Source organism: Terrapene carolina, unplaced genomic scaffold (assembly GCF_002925995.2).
Source record: "Terrapene carolina triunguis isolate 2854851 unplaced genomic scaffold, T_m_triunguis-2.0 Scaffold95, whole genome shotgun sequence".
Classification (NCBI taxonomy): domain Eukaryota; kingdom Metazoa; phylum Chordata; order Testudines; family Emydidae; genus Terrapene; species Terrapene triunguis.
The window spans coordinates 19896757-19912913 of record NW_020664446.1 but is presented as its reverse complement, the minus strand read 5'-3'; the positions used below and the strand labels follow the sequence as shown (position 1 = coordinate 19912913).

The following is a 16157-nucleotide window of genomic DNA, read 5'->3' as shown; positions in this document are numbered from 1 at the left end:
GGCAGACAGTTCGGGGTATGATTGGAGGAGATCTGATATCACTGCAACATACCTTTGGTGACACTAGAGAATTTAATCATTGTCTTTGAGTCTTTAAACAGACAGCCTGGCACAACAGCTTTAAGAGACATGTAGATTTCCCCATTCAAGATAATGTGTTCACGGTGCAGTTTATTAATGACAGCTTTGTTAACTTCTTCACTTCTGACCATGTTAGAAGAGAGAGAGAACTAATGTGTTTTCCACTCTGGTTGTTTATCATAGACAATAGAGAGGGACTGGCAGAAAGTGCTCCATGGACCACATTTTGGGAACCACTATCTTAGGCTTCAATGCATAAGCTATTTACAAAAGGCAGGGAATTTTACCCCATCACCTACCATAGTCTAATTTTGCATGCAAAAGTGCATTCAAAGCTCTCTGTGAAATCAGTGTGAACATTCTCCATGCATCTGAGAGCAGCGTTTAGGCTACAGTCTAAAAAGTATGTTCATATTACATTCATGTTTGTACATGAGCATGTTAGAATGACTTGCAAAAGCATGCACTCCCCAGAATAATTTAGGGAGTGGGCATTTGATCACATGTGGATGCCTGTGAATAGGATAATTAAGGCAAAACCCTTCTGCTAAGACAAAACTTCAGATAATTTGGGAGTAGATACTTTTTATTTCCCGCAAATATTTTTCACAGCATTTTGTGCATTGTGAAGAGAAAGGGGCCTGAACCAAAACCAGGAATCCAAACATCCCTAAACTTCAGAAAAGTTCAGATCCCAAATCTGGGCCCTGTCTCTATAATGGACTGTGAAACAGATGCTCAGGGTCTGATTTTTGTCTGGAAAATATTACCTGATTTCAGTGAGAGTTACGTGTATCCTCTGGGAGAGAGAATCGGGCCCCCAGCAGCCCTGAAATTTGAGAAAGTTGATCCAGTGTTGCAGGTCAGGCCCATCTTTAATTATGGAGGTGGTATGATGATGATATTGAAAATTCCTCTGAATTCAGCAGGACTGTGTATGTTACCAATAGAACAGCTCCACTGGAGGGTGAAATACAATTAGGTCTGGAGGCTCAGAGCAAGGTCCACCACACCCCCTTGGCACCACCTTAGAGCGGTGGGGAAGGGGGCAGTCCTGCCATTCTGAGAATCTTGTAGCCCTCAGATGCAACTGAGGTGGTTTCTGCATTAGCCCCCAAAAGTCCAGTGAATAAAGGGGATCTGTATTTAGGCCTGGGAAGGAACCACAGGACTGGTCCCTCAGTGGATCCAGTGGTCCAAAACCCCTTCACAGAGTGCATGAAATGGCAGTGGCCACTGTTCCAGTCCATAGGCCAGAAGAGTATTTTCAGCTGAGCTGTATTGCAGTCCTACTGCTTCCCCAAAGATTGGGGGGCCAGTTAGTTCTGGACTCAAAACACATTCTCTTTGTGTGAGAAGGGGAGAATCACACCTGCAGAGCCCAGTCCAATGGGCAGAATTTATGCAATTTTCCCGGTGTGTTAATAGAGTAAATAATTGCTGATTACAAACAAATAACAATTGTCAATTAGCAAAATTGCTCCTGGAAATGCTTTATAACCCTGCTGGTTGTTAATAACACTCAGACTGCATATTACCATAGATTGTCTTTGACAGTTTGTGCAGGCAGAAGGAAAAAGCTGTCTGAGGTTTCAGATGGCCTATTGTGCAATTTGTATTGTAGATAGGAAAGAAAAATGAGTATGAAAAAATGTTCATTCGTATCCCTTATTCAGTACCATCACCCACTCCGTGGAAGACCTTGCAGTGCCAAAGATCCAATGGCATTTGTTAAGGAGAGAGATTAACACAGAATACTTCGGTTGTGTGGATTATTTTGGAACACTGTTTATTCTTTATAAAATTCCAGGGTGAGGGGCTGACTCAGTTTTAAGAGTAAAAAATAAAAGTTACTTCACAATTGGCATCATGTGCACCAAATTTAAATATAGACTGAATTTTTATTCCTAGTTTATAAACCCCTTAACATTTGAGTTTATATGGAAACATGAACTATCTTCATTATACCTGCACTGCTGGGCTCTGCTAGAATATTAAGAGATAATGAAAAATGTAATTCATGATACACCTAGGCCCCAATTAAAAAATTAAGAATGTGCTTAATGAGCATGTTGTGAATATTTCCATTACTTTAATGAACATTGATTTCAGTCCCCAGTTCAAGGGCCTGATCCAAGGCATACTGAAGTTAGTAGAAATATTTCCATTGACTTCAATGGGTCTGGATCAGGCTCACTGTGCTCTCCTGAATAAGAATAAACTTAAGTTCTTAAGTGCTTTCCTGAATTGGGGCCCAACATATTATAGTGATAGGCATATTTGAGATGTTTCAGCTCTCTTCCCCTAGTCCTTCATGAGACTCTGCATTGGTCAGAAGCCTGTTCCCACATGGAAATGGAAAATGGTGGAAGGGTCTGCCCATGTGGAGTTTTTTGCAGAATCAAAGCCCAGGTAAAAACCAAGATGGATAGATATGAGTCAAATACATCTTTTCATTATCTATAAATTAGGGAAAGGGAATTCCATCCTGCTATAATAGACCTCCTTTCATGTTTCACAATGGCTATACATTTTACTCATTCTGCTTTGTATGGTAGATAATTCAAGATAAAAAGGATTTGCTTTGTACAGTAAATACGTGTTTCTGGTCCAGTGTCCTATTTACCATGCCTTTTGAGACTACCATCAGAAGAACAGTCACTTAAACAAAATATTGGAAAGTTTTAAAAATTATTCTCAAATGTCCATTTATAGTTGGAGTAACAAATATATTCAGGTGATATATTCTAAATGATAAGAACAGAGGATAACGAGTTACTAATATACAAATTAAGACTAAATGAAAAAAAATAGAGGAGGATGGGGTAGGGGAGCGAAAAGTGATAGGGAAGTCATGGTTAATCCAAAAATGGTTCTAGTTTTATTCCATTTATTATAGGTAAGGAAAGTTCCTCATAATTATTTTTCATTTTAATTGTCACAAAGTGACCCTTCAAATGTGAACTCATACTTAAACAGGAACTTGCATGATAGGGTCCCAAAAAACTGCTGACCAGATATCCTCAAACAATCAAAAATTTATGTATGTGCCAAGATAAGTAGGTGAGCCAATATTAGTGTTACTGATCAGCTTATTACACCTACAAGTTGTACACACAGCTAGGCTATGGATCCACATGCTCTTATTACAGTTAACTCATCTTCCCTTTCTCCCCAACTACAATTGTTTCATCCACCCCCTATAGCTTTTAGACGATAAGCCCTTTGAGGCAGTTACTGTCTTGTCTTTTGCTAATTGTTTGTACAGCACCCAGCATGATGGGGTCCTGACCTAGTTGAGGCATCAAGAAGCTACTGTAATATCAAAACATTGACGATGGTGGTGATGAGGATGAGGTTGATGATAGTAATAAAGGAATTTGTCTTAAATTAAGACACTGGGAGTGTCATACTGCATTGCAATTTCCAGATGAGGATGGCCTGAAGAAAGTTGTTCTTTTGTTTGTAAAATTGGTCTGTGTGTTTAGTGAACTTATGAAAATATCACATCATTTGCAATGTGATTATAAATAGAACCGCACTCTTTTGGTGATGTTTTCACCAACGTGAATTGTGTTTTTCCCCTTAGATTTGCTAAATTGGAGCCTGGGTATTGGACATATCTAATTATTGCATTCCTAAAATCGTCAGCCCTGTTGTCATTGTTTCTAAATTAATGCTGTGAGAACAAAGTTATGTTATGCTACAATACTTGTTCAGTAGGGTATGTACAATCTAGTAAAGAAATGATTGTCTAATCCATATTCCCTCGGATTCCAATTTACAGTAAAATCCTTATTTCTTTAAATAATCCTTTCCAGTGAACAAAATCAATGCAACAAAATCAAGGCCCTTCTTATCATTCAAAACTATTTTCTTTTATTTCTTATTAGGACCTCATGCTTTGAACTCACACATTTGTTTCTTTTAATCCAACTGATACTGATCCTGGGAGTACAAAAATTGAACTCAGTTGTCACTAATGGTCAAGCAGTATTTGGTGTACAACACTGACATGAAGTTAATTTACAACAAGACACATTACAGTACCTATCAGTTCAGCAGATTTGAATGTCGTGTACATTAACTGCATACTCAACAATAAATCTTTGAATTTACAGATGTGCATGATAAAAGCCATCACCAAGTCAGAGAAATATTACCCCATATGAAAACTGTTAATCTCACAAGCCATGCACATATCTGATGCTACCTTGAACCAGGCAATGTCACATGTAGTAGCATGTGACCGGCCTTGCTACAGATACTTAACCCCAAACCTCTGAAAAGTTTTAAGGATCAATAACATATTGAAAGACGAGAAGTTTCCTATTCTTTCCTGTATGTCCGCACACAGTGGGGAGAGTTCAGATTGTGTAGCATGCTCTCCCCCTTTCAGAGGCTTGTCTTGCTATTCTTTCCACATCCATATCAATTCCTGCTGTGATCCTACCACAGATTTCATACTGTAATCTGAGCAGGATTGGACTTGGTCTGTACTCAGGTGAAGGCCTCCAGATATAATCAAAATGCTGCAAAAATGTTTTTAAAGGATTCAACAAGTGATGTTCTTCCCTCTTACAGAACCAGAACCCCAGTATGAGGTCATGGGTACAGTGCTTCTGGAGGTATCCTCTAATGGACTGAATATTTGGCTAGGTGCCTGGAACCCATACATTCCAATCACAACTCGTCACTAACTCTCTGTGTCACAGACCCCATTGTAAAAAAAAGAAGTAATTATTGTACTTACCTATCTCACAGGAGTGTTGAGAGGATTATTTATGTAATTATTGTTAGTGCTTTGAAAATGTCAAGTGTTATATACCAGGAGTGCAAAGTATTATTATTTTTATTTATTTTTATTATGACTGTTCCTCCGCTCAGATCCTTAATTTAAATAATGTCCAATGTAAGAAGGATTTTGAACTTCACCCACACAGTGCTGCTCCAGCAGACTGTTATACTTGTTCTAGCTGAATGAACATTTGCTTCTGAGCCAGCAAACCTATAACGATCTCCAAAATTGATTTTTTCAACAATTTTTGTTTTTCAGCTTCAACTTTTCATTTTAACATCTCTGAAAAATTAAAATGAATATAGTATTTTTCCCCTACATCTACTTTTGAATCATAGAATCATCTAAACCTTGAATGAGTTATAATCAATATTTTGTATATATATTTAGTACATATATATAAAATATACATAAGTGCGTCTTTTTTTCTTTGACAGTTGATGAAAGTTGTGAATGAAATGTGTCCAAATATCACGAGAATTTACAACATTGGAAAAAGCCACCAAGGACTAAAGCTGTATGCTGTTGAGATCTCAGACAACCCAGGAGAACACGAAGTTGGTTAGGATTATATTCTGATTAAATCTATTTCAGGATGATTTTATTTTATTTTTTTAATTCCACACGTCTGCAGCAATTATCGCTGAAGAAACTTAGGTTCACTGCAGCAGTGATTTTCAATGTGTGTGGGAGGAACTTCAGCGGAATATTTCTGATAGGAGAAGAAAAGATTGAACATAAATAGAAGACATTATGGGAGTGGGATCCAATTAATTAATGCTTATGGGTTATAGTATTTACTGATTTTAAAAAAATAGAGTGGATTTTAGTACAGTGGAATGTGGTTGGCTTACAGCACTCAAGACTGAAGTTTCGTGTTTATCTATAGAATATGTGTACCAGAAGTACAGGCAGCTCAAATTTCCCTCCATTGCCTCACTAATGTGTCTCAGCTAAGTTCTGGGCGTAGTGGCTGGTGGTGAGACTGTAGTTCAATCTACAGACCCATTCTGTCTCTCAATTGAGAATACCAACAAGGATGCTGATATGATGATGGGACTGGTATGTAGAGGGGAGGAAGCTTCAGCTGACAAAAAGGATGTAGCAATGCACATGATGGGAAGCTGTGCAGCACATGCTGTGTGCATCACGGTGCTGCCCCTCAGGTGAAGAAACTGCACAATGCCATTTACAGTCAAGGTTTAGCTGTATCCATGTGGCATGGTCGAGCTCTGTGATCTGGACTGAGACCACCAAGTTACGTCACATAAGCCACTGAAGGCTTTAACATTGTAATGAATATCAGCTATCACTGACCAGTCACTTTGGCTGAACTTAGACCAAGGCGAAAGGTTCCATAGCATAGTATGGAACTACTTACCCATTCAGTCCATTTAGCCTTCATGGACTACATCCACAACCAGTGTCCCACAAATGCCCATGTAATAATTATGAGTATGTCTATTTCCCCGGGCAGAATCTAGCATTTAGATGGGAAATTACTACACACAAATGGTTGCAACCTCAAATATTGCAAGCATATTTGTGGAGGCCACTTGAAAAATCTAGCCAATGGTCTTCATATGCAGTATATGCACTCCTTCTTAATTCATTAAGTGGCAGTTTAGTTCCATATTTCCTAGTCTAGTGACATTCTGAAGGATAGAATTATTCCAAACACTACCAATGAGAAGCAGAGAGAACCCCCTTCTCCCACCATGTGCCTGTGAAGGAAGAATTTGGTCCCTAGGTATAATAGTCTACAGTATTTTTTGTTAGTGGTATACATGGTTAAAGGGGAGTTGAATACATCCTGTCAGAACTGTGCAGTAAAGGACAACAAATATTGTGGCATTTAATAAAACCTTGCCATATAAGTATGAATCATTTTTTTAGATGAATGAAAGAGTGCCTGAGGTCAGAGACGTATTCTACAGTCAGCAAGAGACTCTGTATTATGTATCTATCCTTTATTTATGGAGAGATTTGTCATGTTATCTTTTAAAAGCATAGATCTTTTAAAATGGTGTTCCATATCAGTGTTTTACTGTAATTGGAAAATACAAAATAATGTAATTTAATTTTGCACCATGTTTTTCAATGGAAAATGTATCCCAAATGCTTTACATGGTTGCTGTAGATATTACCAATACGTAATTAAGTTATAGATAGGAGCAATGGGAAAGAGAAATTAAGTGGTATAGGTAAGTTAGAAAAGATACATTTTTTCAGCTGAGATATATTTATTTTGGGGGCTGACCCAATCCCTGATGAAGCCAGTGGAAAGGCTCCCATTGACTCCAATAGGTGTTGGGTTGCATCCTTGGTTTGCTCCACTAACTACATTCCTGATCTATTTGTTTTCAACAGGTGAACCAGAATTTCGCTACATCGCGGGGGCTCATGGTAACGAGGTGCTTGGACGTGAGCTAATGCTTTTGTTAATGCAATTTATGTGCCAGGAATATCTGGCTGGGAACCCACGCATTACACGCCTCATTGAGGACACCAGAATTCATCTCCTTCCTTCAATCAACCCAGATGGATATGAGATGGCATATGAAGTGGTAATGTGACTGTCAACATTACTAGCAATTATCTTATTCATAGTAGATTGGTAAAATATGCTCCCATTATCATGATTTTTTTTAAAATGACAAATTTGGATGTAATCAAAATGAACAAAGCCAATAAAGCAACACTCCAAAAGGAAAAGCAGAACCCACTGAGATACCTTATTCAGTAAAAACTGGAGTGAATGGTGTTCCAGATGATCTCAGTTGCTGTGAGGGCATGTAGGGAAAGAGGCTGCCTGTAGGATAGCCAGGACACACACACCATATTGAGTAGTGTACTTCAATATGAACACCTTCAATTGAATTTGGAAACCTAATGGTAGTCAGTGCTGTCTATAGTTCACATGTGTGATGCATACCACATGAGAAGCACAGCTAAGCAAACAAACAGCTGCAATCTACAGCAGCTGAAAGTTCAGACTGCTCTTTAAGTGCAGCCCAGTGGAGAGCGCATTGCAATCCTTTAATGTGGAAGGAACAAAGGCTTGAAGAATTGTGATATCCACATCCAAGTGGAAAAATTGCATGCCCCCTGATCAGGTACAGATGGAAAAAGCTATCAGGGTTACTCAGTAGATGCCAAGAATCCAAAAGGACCCAATGTTTGTAAATCTCAGTCTCAACATACAAACGTTCCCCCTCCATAAATCTGTCACCTCTACCATATCATCTGGAAATTTTCCTTCATACCTGTTCCAAATAACTGTTCTTTTTATATTTTTAATTTGAATGGGTACTAGATGATGACAAATTTTCTTCTGGTTCTGAACTTATATGTCAACATCAAGGTCAAAACCCATGACAATTCATGAAAGCCAAAAATATGTTTATGAAATTTTGAGTAATGAAGATGAAATAATATGAGTGAAACTAGTAAAATGAAATTATTGAGATAGATATGCCAGTTAAATATTACGGAATTTAATTCATTCACTTTGGGGAGGAGTTTATAGCTAATAGTTAATAAATGACAATGATCTTATTTTAATATAGCATCTTTCATTTCAAAGGATCCCAAAATGCTTTATAACCTTTTCTGATTCTATATAGACTTGTGGATAATTGTGTGTGTATGTGTATCTTTAACACAGTGGGTCAGATCCTTGACCTCTGCTAAGGTTACTTTGTGCTCTTGGAGTGACACAAAGAAATCTTAAACTGGCCATAAAAGGGCTACTGAAGATTTCCCAATATAGACAACTTTATACCACTTTCTCTAGCGTGGAGGGAACATGTCAGGGGCAGGATGGGACTATGATGGAGCACATCGCCTCATCCAATCAAGTCATCCCTGTGCAACTTCCAGCTGCTGTAATTTAGAGCAGTCCATAGTCCACTACAATTAGAATGCATTCTCCTGCCAGAGAAGTACAGTCACTCTGGGGATAAAATTCAGTACAGACAACAACACTCCATAGCACTACCAGCCAGAGATTGAAGAATAGAGTAGTTTATCCAGTTGGAACTTCAGCAGAAAGATTAGGCAGACAGAATATAATTCCCAATGCTAGAATTAGACCAAGATAGCAAACACCCATTCTCCAAAAGAGTTCATTGGGATCCTACGTAGCTACAAACATTTAAGACCTTGAATTTATGTTTTTACAGAAAGATGCATGCAGCTATTCAATGTAATACAAGCTTGATTGGTGAGAACACAGTGAATGATTTGAAAATTTTGTCACAGGGTTCGGAATTAGGAGGCTGGTCTTTAGGAAGATGGACTCAGGATGGCATTGACATCAACAATAATTTTCCTGATTTAAATACCATGCTTTGGGAAGCTGAAGATAGGAAGAAGTTTCAGAGAAAAGTCCCAAATCATCATATTCCAATTCCAGAATGGTACCTTTCTGAAAATGCTACAGTAAGTACAAATAGCTCCAGAGAGAAAAGGAGAGACAAAAGAAGGGTGGGGTGAACTAGGGATGAAACCTCATGAGATATTTGTATAAAAGCTTTTAAGAACCTATATCTTATTCAGAAACTTAAATCAGGAAGAGAGATGGTGAATGATAGACTATATTAGTACATATAACAGTGCATATTAAAACTTATATTCTCCCCCCCGCCTGACTTACATTAACTTCATTTTTTTAAAATAATGAGAATTATTGTAATTATATTAATTTTGTGGGTATTTGTTTGTATCTCTTGGCCTCTTTTTTATGTATTTTGGAGAGACTGAGTTTTCCATCATTTTAATGAGACATCTCCATAGTTTTGTGAGATTGCAGAGCTCTTTAGAAAGGACAAGACTAGTGATCAGGCAAATTTCCCCTAGGTTTCCTACTGAATTTTCCTTTAAAAAACAAAAACAAAACAAAACAAAAAACCAAAAATCTCTTAACAGATCAGACTCCATCTTAGATGCAAAACCATCTCAATGACCTGTGTTAATTGCACGTATTGCAGAGACATTAAGTCATTTCTGAATGTCTTACTTTAACAGTGGCCAATATTTCGAATGGCTGAATATAGCCATCTTGAGATGCAATGAGGGGAAGGCACTTAACCCTTGTGAACTCTGTGTGATTTAGAAATATTTTCATACTTAAGCCTCTTTGGTTTGCAAATTCTTTCATTCCCATTGACACGAATGGAGCAGAGGCAGGGCCCTGGCTGCTGCTACAGAGTGAATGCACTCTCACTTCTGAACTGGCTGTTTACCAGTTTGGCACCCCAGCATAAGGTTGAGCAATATGAAGGCTGTATTTTATACTGGTTGCTAGTTGCCTCAAGGTATACAGCCAGTGGTCACAAGGAGGAAGCCCTTTCCCTTTCTCACTCCCTTTGTGCTAGCTACAGGGAAAAGGGTGACACAGGAATTGCAAGGCTCTGTGCTAACAGAGAATCCCCTTGTATTCAGATGATCCTCCCATTGCCAGCTATGCTGGCTTTAGGGTCACTTTGCACCAGTGGCTTAGCATTAAGTGACCAATGTGCAGCTGAAGATTGAGGCCATAGTTTTTAAGTGATGGGAACTTTTCAGCTAAATCCTCATATATTGCTTTAGTTTTAATATCACACAATAGAATATGGACAGAATTAAAGAAGGAACAAAATCAAAAGCTTGACTCTGAACTTCTTTGAATTCCTGAGAGTTTGGATTCAAATCCCTGGCTCTCATTCTACTCTCTATAGTTCAAGATCCAAAATCCAAATGGCCGTTTTCCAAATTCTGGTGCAGAAGCAGCCAGCTTTTCATGAAAAATAAGTGATTCTTCCAAGAATTTGGCCTGAGATGGTAAAAATTTCATAAGAAAGGGGGACTTTTCAAGATTTTCATCATTTTGCTTCAAAATTGTATGAATTCAACTCATGGGATTTCAGGTCTATTGAATTAAAATCTGAACCCAAACCCTAGTTCTGATTTGGCTTCAGACTGTATGTTAAACTGAATGCATAATTGAATACCATCTCTTTGGTTTCTGTACAAATAAGTGAGGACTACTGAATTTCACACCCCTCAACGAAGCTGTTGTTTTCCATCTAGGTGGCAGTTGAGACTCGAGCAGTGATAGCATGGATGGAAAAAAATCCATTTGTACTGGGTGGCAATTTACAAGGAGGAGAACTGGTTGTTGCATACCCATATGATATGGTCAGGTCAACATGGAAAACTCAGGAGCACACACCTACCCCTGATGACCATGTATTTCGGTGGTTGGCATATTCATATGCCTCCACTCACCGACTAATGACAGATGCCAGAAGGAGAGTATGCCATACAGAGGATTTCCAGAAGGAAGATGGGACTGTTAATGGGGCCTCATGGCATACAGTTGCTGGAAGTAAGTCTCTGAAGAAACTTTGCCTACGATTCATTGTAGAACAAGTGTGTTAAATGCTATAACACTGTAATTTTATGGTACTTGTCACACAATTCATGGCAGGTAAACACCTACACTGAGAGAAGAATATACCTTAATGAAATTTACCATTTTGCGTTTCATAAGATGTTCATGGATTGACAGAGAGCTGTCAAAATTTCCTTGCAAATACCTCATTTACTGATGATGTTTTCCAGAGGTGTGCATGTCATACCTTATTTATTAAACACATTTAAAAGTTGTCTGTCACAAGTGAGTCACATCAAGTGTCATACGGTCCATTCCAAAATTAAAATTGATCCAAAAGAACCAGCCAGACCAAGACAGGAAGGAACCTGCCAACTTTAAGCATGTCACTCCACCAACAAAATATCCCATTGCCTTACAAAAGATGGAGGAAAAGAGTAGCAGCAAATGCCACAATCAAAGGAGTAGCCCCAAAATGGTCAATGAAGAAATCAGCGAACAATTCCAGTGGCCCTCTGTTGAGAAAGTCCTGGGCTTCAACTTGGTCAGTGCTCATTGAATTTAGGAGCAGATCTACCCCAGCTGGCACTAGCTGCAAGGTAGAAACATACAGGAAATGATGTTGTTCAAGTACTACTGCCATATTTTATAAAGGACTTTATATATTATACTAAAACACTGAATTGCACACATGGGCATTTCAGCAGACGGAAGAAAACACAAACTGAATGAGTCATGCCCATATCCCTTGCTTCTATCAAATGGAGCAAGAGAGAAGTTGCACTATGCAGTGGTTGCAGCCTAGGGATCAGTTTTAAGGGAAGATTAGGAGCCCATACAATAGTAATTGGCCTCAATCACTATTTGGGTGTGCTCTTACATACCCAGTCAGATTCTTAGCAGGTTACACTCCATTGATGTTCCAGCCTCCTGCCCAAAATCTTCATTTCTAAAGCAATGAGTTCTCTGTAGGGTTAATGTGTGAGGGCTGTGGATGTCTGTATGTCATCTCTTAAATGGCATTAAGTATGACAACAATAACAACTGGAAATAGACACAAGTATGTGGTTTTACAAGCCATTTTCTTTATTAGAGCTCTTAGTCTTGCTTGTTATGTACAGCCATTCTCACTGTATAAACAGTTCCAAGTATTGGAAGCTACTTTTGTTGCGTTCACATTGGATCAGGCAAAGTTTAATTTTGGCTGGCACTGAAGCCAAGCAGAAACTTATTGCACTTTAAAATATTTTTTACTGTGTTAAAAACAACTGCAGAAATTCAAGGGAAGAGATGTTGAACTGTCCACATCACAGAAACAGTTCCTGCAGATAAGTGTCCATGCATTATGCAAATTCTGAAAACTTGGAAAGTTGACTGCCTAATTATTGAATTTGACTTTAATTTTCTTAAATGCTGTATAAACCTGATTATGAATCGATACAACAAAGATAAGGCTCACTGTATCACTAACAGCTATGGCATTAATTAACTGGCTACAGCATAGACGCTGAGTAGTATATGATTTCTTAGTAACAATTATATGTTGAATTTGATTCATTGAATTTGTTTTGTTCCTATATGATGCTTCACATTATTTTTAATATTCTGTTTTCTGGTGTTATAATGAAGTCTCTGGGTTTGTTTTGTGGGGAGATTACTAAAATATTTTTTCTAGTTTTCTTCTTTACACCCTTAGCACTGGACTGGGATTCAGGAGACCTAGGTTCTATTCAAAGCTGTGTCACTTTCCTGCTGGGTGACTTTGGGCAAGTCATTGCCACTCTGTGTGCCTCAGTTTCCCCATCTGTAAAATGGGAATAAGGATACCTCCTTTGCAAAGTGCTTTGAACTCTGCTGATGAAAAGCACTATATGGGAGTTAGGTATTTAGGAATAAGCTGACAATAATTACTAAGGAGACTAGTGAAAATGATTTACGTTAATCATAAACCAAAAAAAAATAAATTATTTTTAACAATTAATACCAAAATCCTCATTAAGCAGAGACATGACCTGAGTTGTTACATTCACCTCCAAACCCAGATCAAAATTGCCTCTGATTTGAGGGTGAGGAGTTGCCTGTCTGCTATGTCGACATTATTTCTACCTAGTCACAGATTTCCACATGGGCTGTTCTCTCAATTATTCCTCTTTTAAGCCCCACAATTGCAATAGTTATTCATTCTTAAACAGCTGTTCATGTAAGCTCTGTTCCCAAAGTGACATTCCTGAAAATTGCCCAGGGTCTGCGCTAACTTACTCTCATGACGTCCAGTGGGCTTCTCCACAGCCCAAAATAGCTGAATTCAAAGCTGTTTAGCACCCTCCCAGCCCCCAGCCATGCCCTTGGTATGCCCCTACACTGAGGTTTGTGAAGGAGCTGGTGTACATAAACCCTGCACTGAGCGAGTTGCCCAGAAGCTGTCTACCTCCTTTATACCACCACTGTCCCTGGAGGTGTAGTAAGCTGACTGAAAACAGCTTCTGCAGATATCAAATGCCTCAGCATTTCTTTGGTATTTAACTACATTATTCCCTGTTGCATACCATGGGTTGCCATGAAAATGATCTCATCAATCATTCTAAAAATAACATCTAAGCAACATATGAATCTTATCTTTGATTTCCAATGCCGGATTTGGGCATTCAGACAATATATGGAGAGTTCCTCTTGGCAACATTAAGCCATTATTTGAAGGAGACGTGTGGAAACAGAGCAATTACTGTGTAACACAAAACATTTCACCATAAATTAGCCAGGATGAAATACGATATGTAAAGAGAAAAAATGTTTGTGAGCATTTCTCAAATGGAAAGGAATCAGGCTTCTGCAGAGCAGCATATGCCAGCGTCTGAAATTTTAGTCTTTCCCCATCAACAAACATATAAAAATTTAACATCTGTGTTATATAATCCTCCTACTCTGCATCCAGAAGGCACTGAGGGCTCATTAAATACTTGACTGCTGCTGCATAATAATTGGATTGATTGGATCTTCTTTTTTTTTTTATTCTCTTCAATCAGATATTCTTGGTGAATGTATTTCCTGCTAATCTTTGCCATTAGGAAAGAAATCAGTTAATGATCATTAATGAGCAATTTTCTTCTTAGCCTTAAAATATTTTTTTAATTATCAATTTGTTTGGATAATGAGAAATTAATCTTCATTCCTTCCTTCCCCCTGCATTCAGCCTGGCCATTGAATTGTGTTATCTGTGTTAGTTTGGAGAATGTTAATAAATGAAATTCCCCAAAGGGAGATTCTTCTGAAAATCAGCAGAGAAATGGGAAAAATGGAAATGGATTGGAGATCTTCATCTACATACAGACGTCCCCAGTGCTCAGGGGAATCTGGGGCTTTAGAGTTTGGCCTATTATAGAGACTGGAGTTAGCTGGGAAGTGTGGACACAGATTGGAGCTTCATCAAAGTTCAGGAGTGGTTGGTTAGGACACATCGTTAATAGAAATCTTTATTAGGAGACAACTATACTAATTCTGCAGGAGCCTTTATAGGAAACAAAAGTGCAGCCCATAGTTCTCTCATGGGGCCAGGCTCTATACATGGAATAGGTCACCCAAAGGACACGAAATATAACCTGTATGGCCTTAACTCTTCTCTATTCCCTTATCAGTTATATATGATGTCCTCATATGTACTACTTCTGTAGGAAAATATTTGTACTATTGACAATCCTGTTTATTGTTAATAACTAAAAACCAAAACCACACTCACTCTGCATATGGTCATTTAAGAATGGTATAAATGAGCTTATTGCCCCCACACCAGTGCTCACTAGTATCAAACGACCATTCTTCTTCAACACAGTGTAGCTACTGAATGGTCTACAAGAGTTTTCATAGCTCCAGGGAAAATACTCTGCTACTGACCCCTCTGAGTTAAAATCTGCACTATATCAGCAATTGTGTTTCTGTGGAAATTTACAGGAAAAAGATGGCCTTTGAGATAGCTAAGTCCTTCCCCCATTTAGTGCTTTGATGGTGAGGACCATGAGAAGAATTCAGCTCTCAGTTTTACTGATGTAGATGAAATCAGTGGAGTTACTCAGACTTCCAGTTTCAATGAGAGTAGAATTTGGACACTGGACCTTGAACTGTACTTGGGATTGGAATGGCAGCCTATGTAAAGGGTGAAGAATTGGTATTATTTGCTCTTGTCAGTACATTCCACTTAGCAGACAGGATGCTGCATGCTGTACCATCTAGTTTGTGATCTGACCGTCTAGGTTAGGCCAAGATATGTTGTGTTGCAATGATCCTGCCTGGAGGAGACAAAAGCTTGGAACACTGTAATTGGGGCATCAGAAGGGAAGAACATAGTGAAAACTGACATTTCTGGGAATTGCTACTATATGGGCCTCTAGGTTTAGTTTAAGAGTCCATTAGTGTTTAAGAGCCCATAAAGTTTAACACCTCCTGGACAACTGAAGAACATACACCTCAGTAGAAGGTGAGGTCATATTTCCTCCAAGTGCTTCCTTCTTTTCCATCAGCATCACATCCATCTTATCTGGAATAAGCTTAACCCAACTATTTTTCATTTAAATCCCAAATTCTGTTAGACCCTGGGACAGCAAGAAGGTGACCCCCGGTTTCTGCAGTAAAGGGGACTGAGATTAATGCTGGGTGTCATTAGTGCATTGATGACAAGGTAGTCCATACTTTCACACACTCTCACTCAGCAGTCTCACATATATGTTGAATAAGAGAAGTGATAGGACTGAACCCTGCAGAACACTGCGACCAAGACTCCCATAGTCTTCAAGAGGCTTTCAACAAGGCTTATACTGGGGATGAGTACAGCAGCTACCTCTCTCTCTCTCACTCTCTTTTCATCTTGGTTTATCATGCACTGCGCTACTCAGTTCCCTGTTTTAAATGGGA

The 16157-nt window shown here is 38.6% G+C and overlaps 1 protein-coding gene across 1 annotated transcript in view; it reads left to right on the top strand.

Moving 5' to 3' along the window:
* Positions 1 to 16157, top strand: part of CPXM2 (carboxypeptidase X, M14 family member 2) — a 115599-nt gene that overhangs the window by 88549 nt on the left and 10893 nt on the right. The window contains exons 8-11 of the mRNA XM_024206051.2: positions 5317 to 5440; positions 7250 to 7446; positions 9143 to 9322; positions 10952 to 11249. Coding sequence (XP_024061819.1) covers positions 5317 to 5440; positions 7250 to 7446; positions 9143 to 9322; positions 10952 to 11249 — 799 coding nt within the window. The remainder of the gene's footprint in view (positions 1 to 5316; positions 5441 to 7249; positions 7447 to 9142; positions 9323 to 10951; positions 11250 to 16157) is intronic.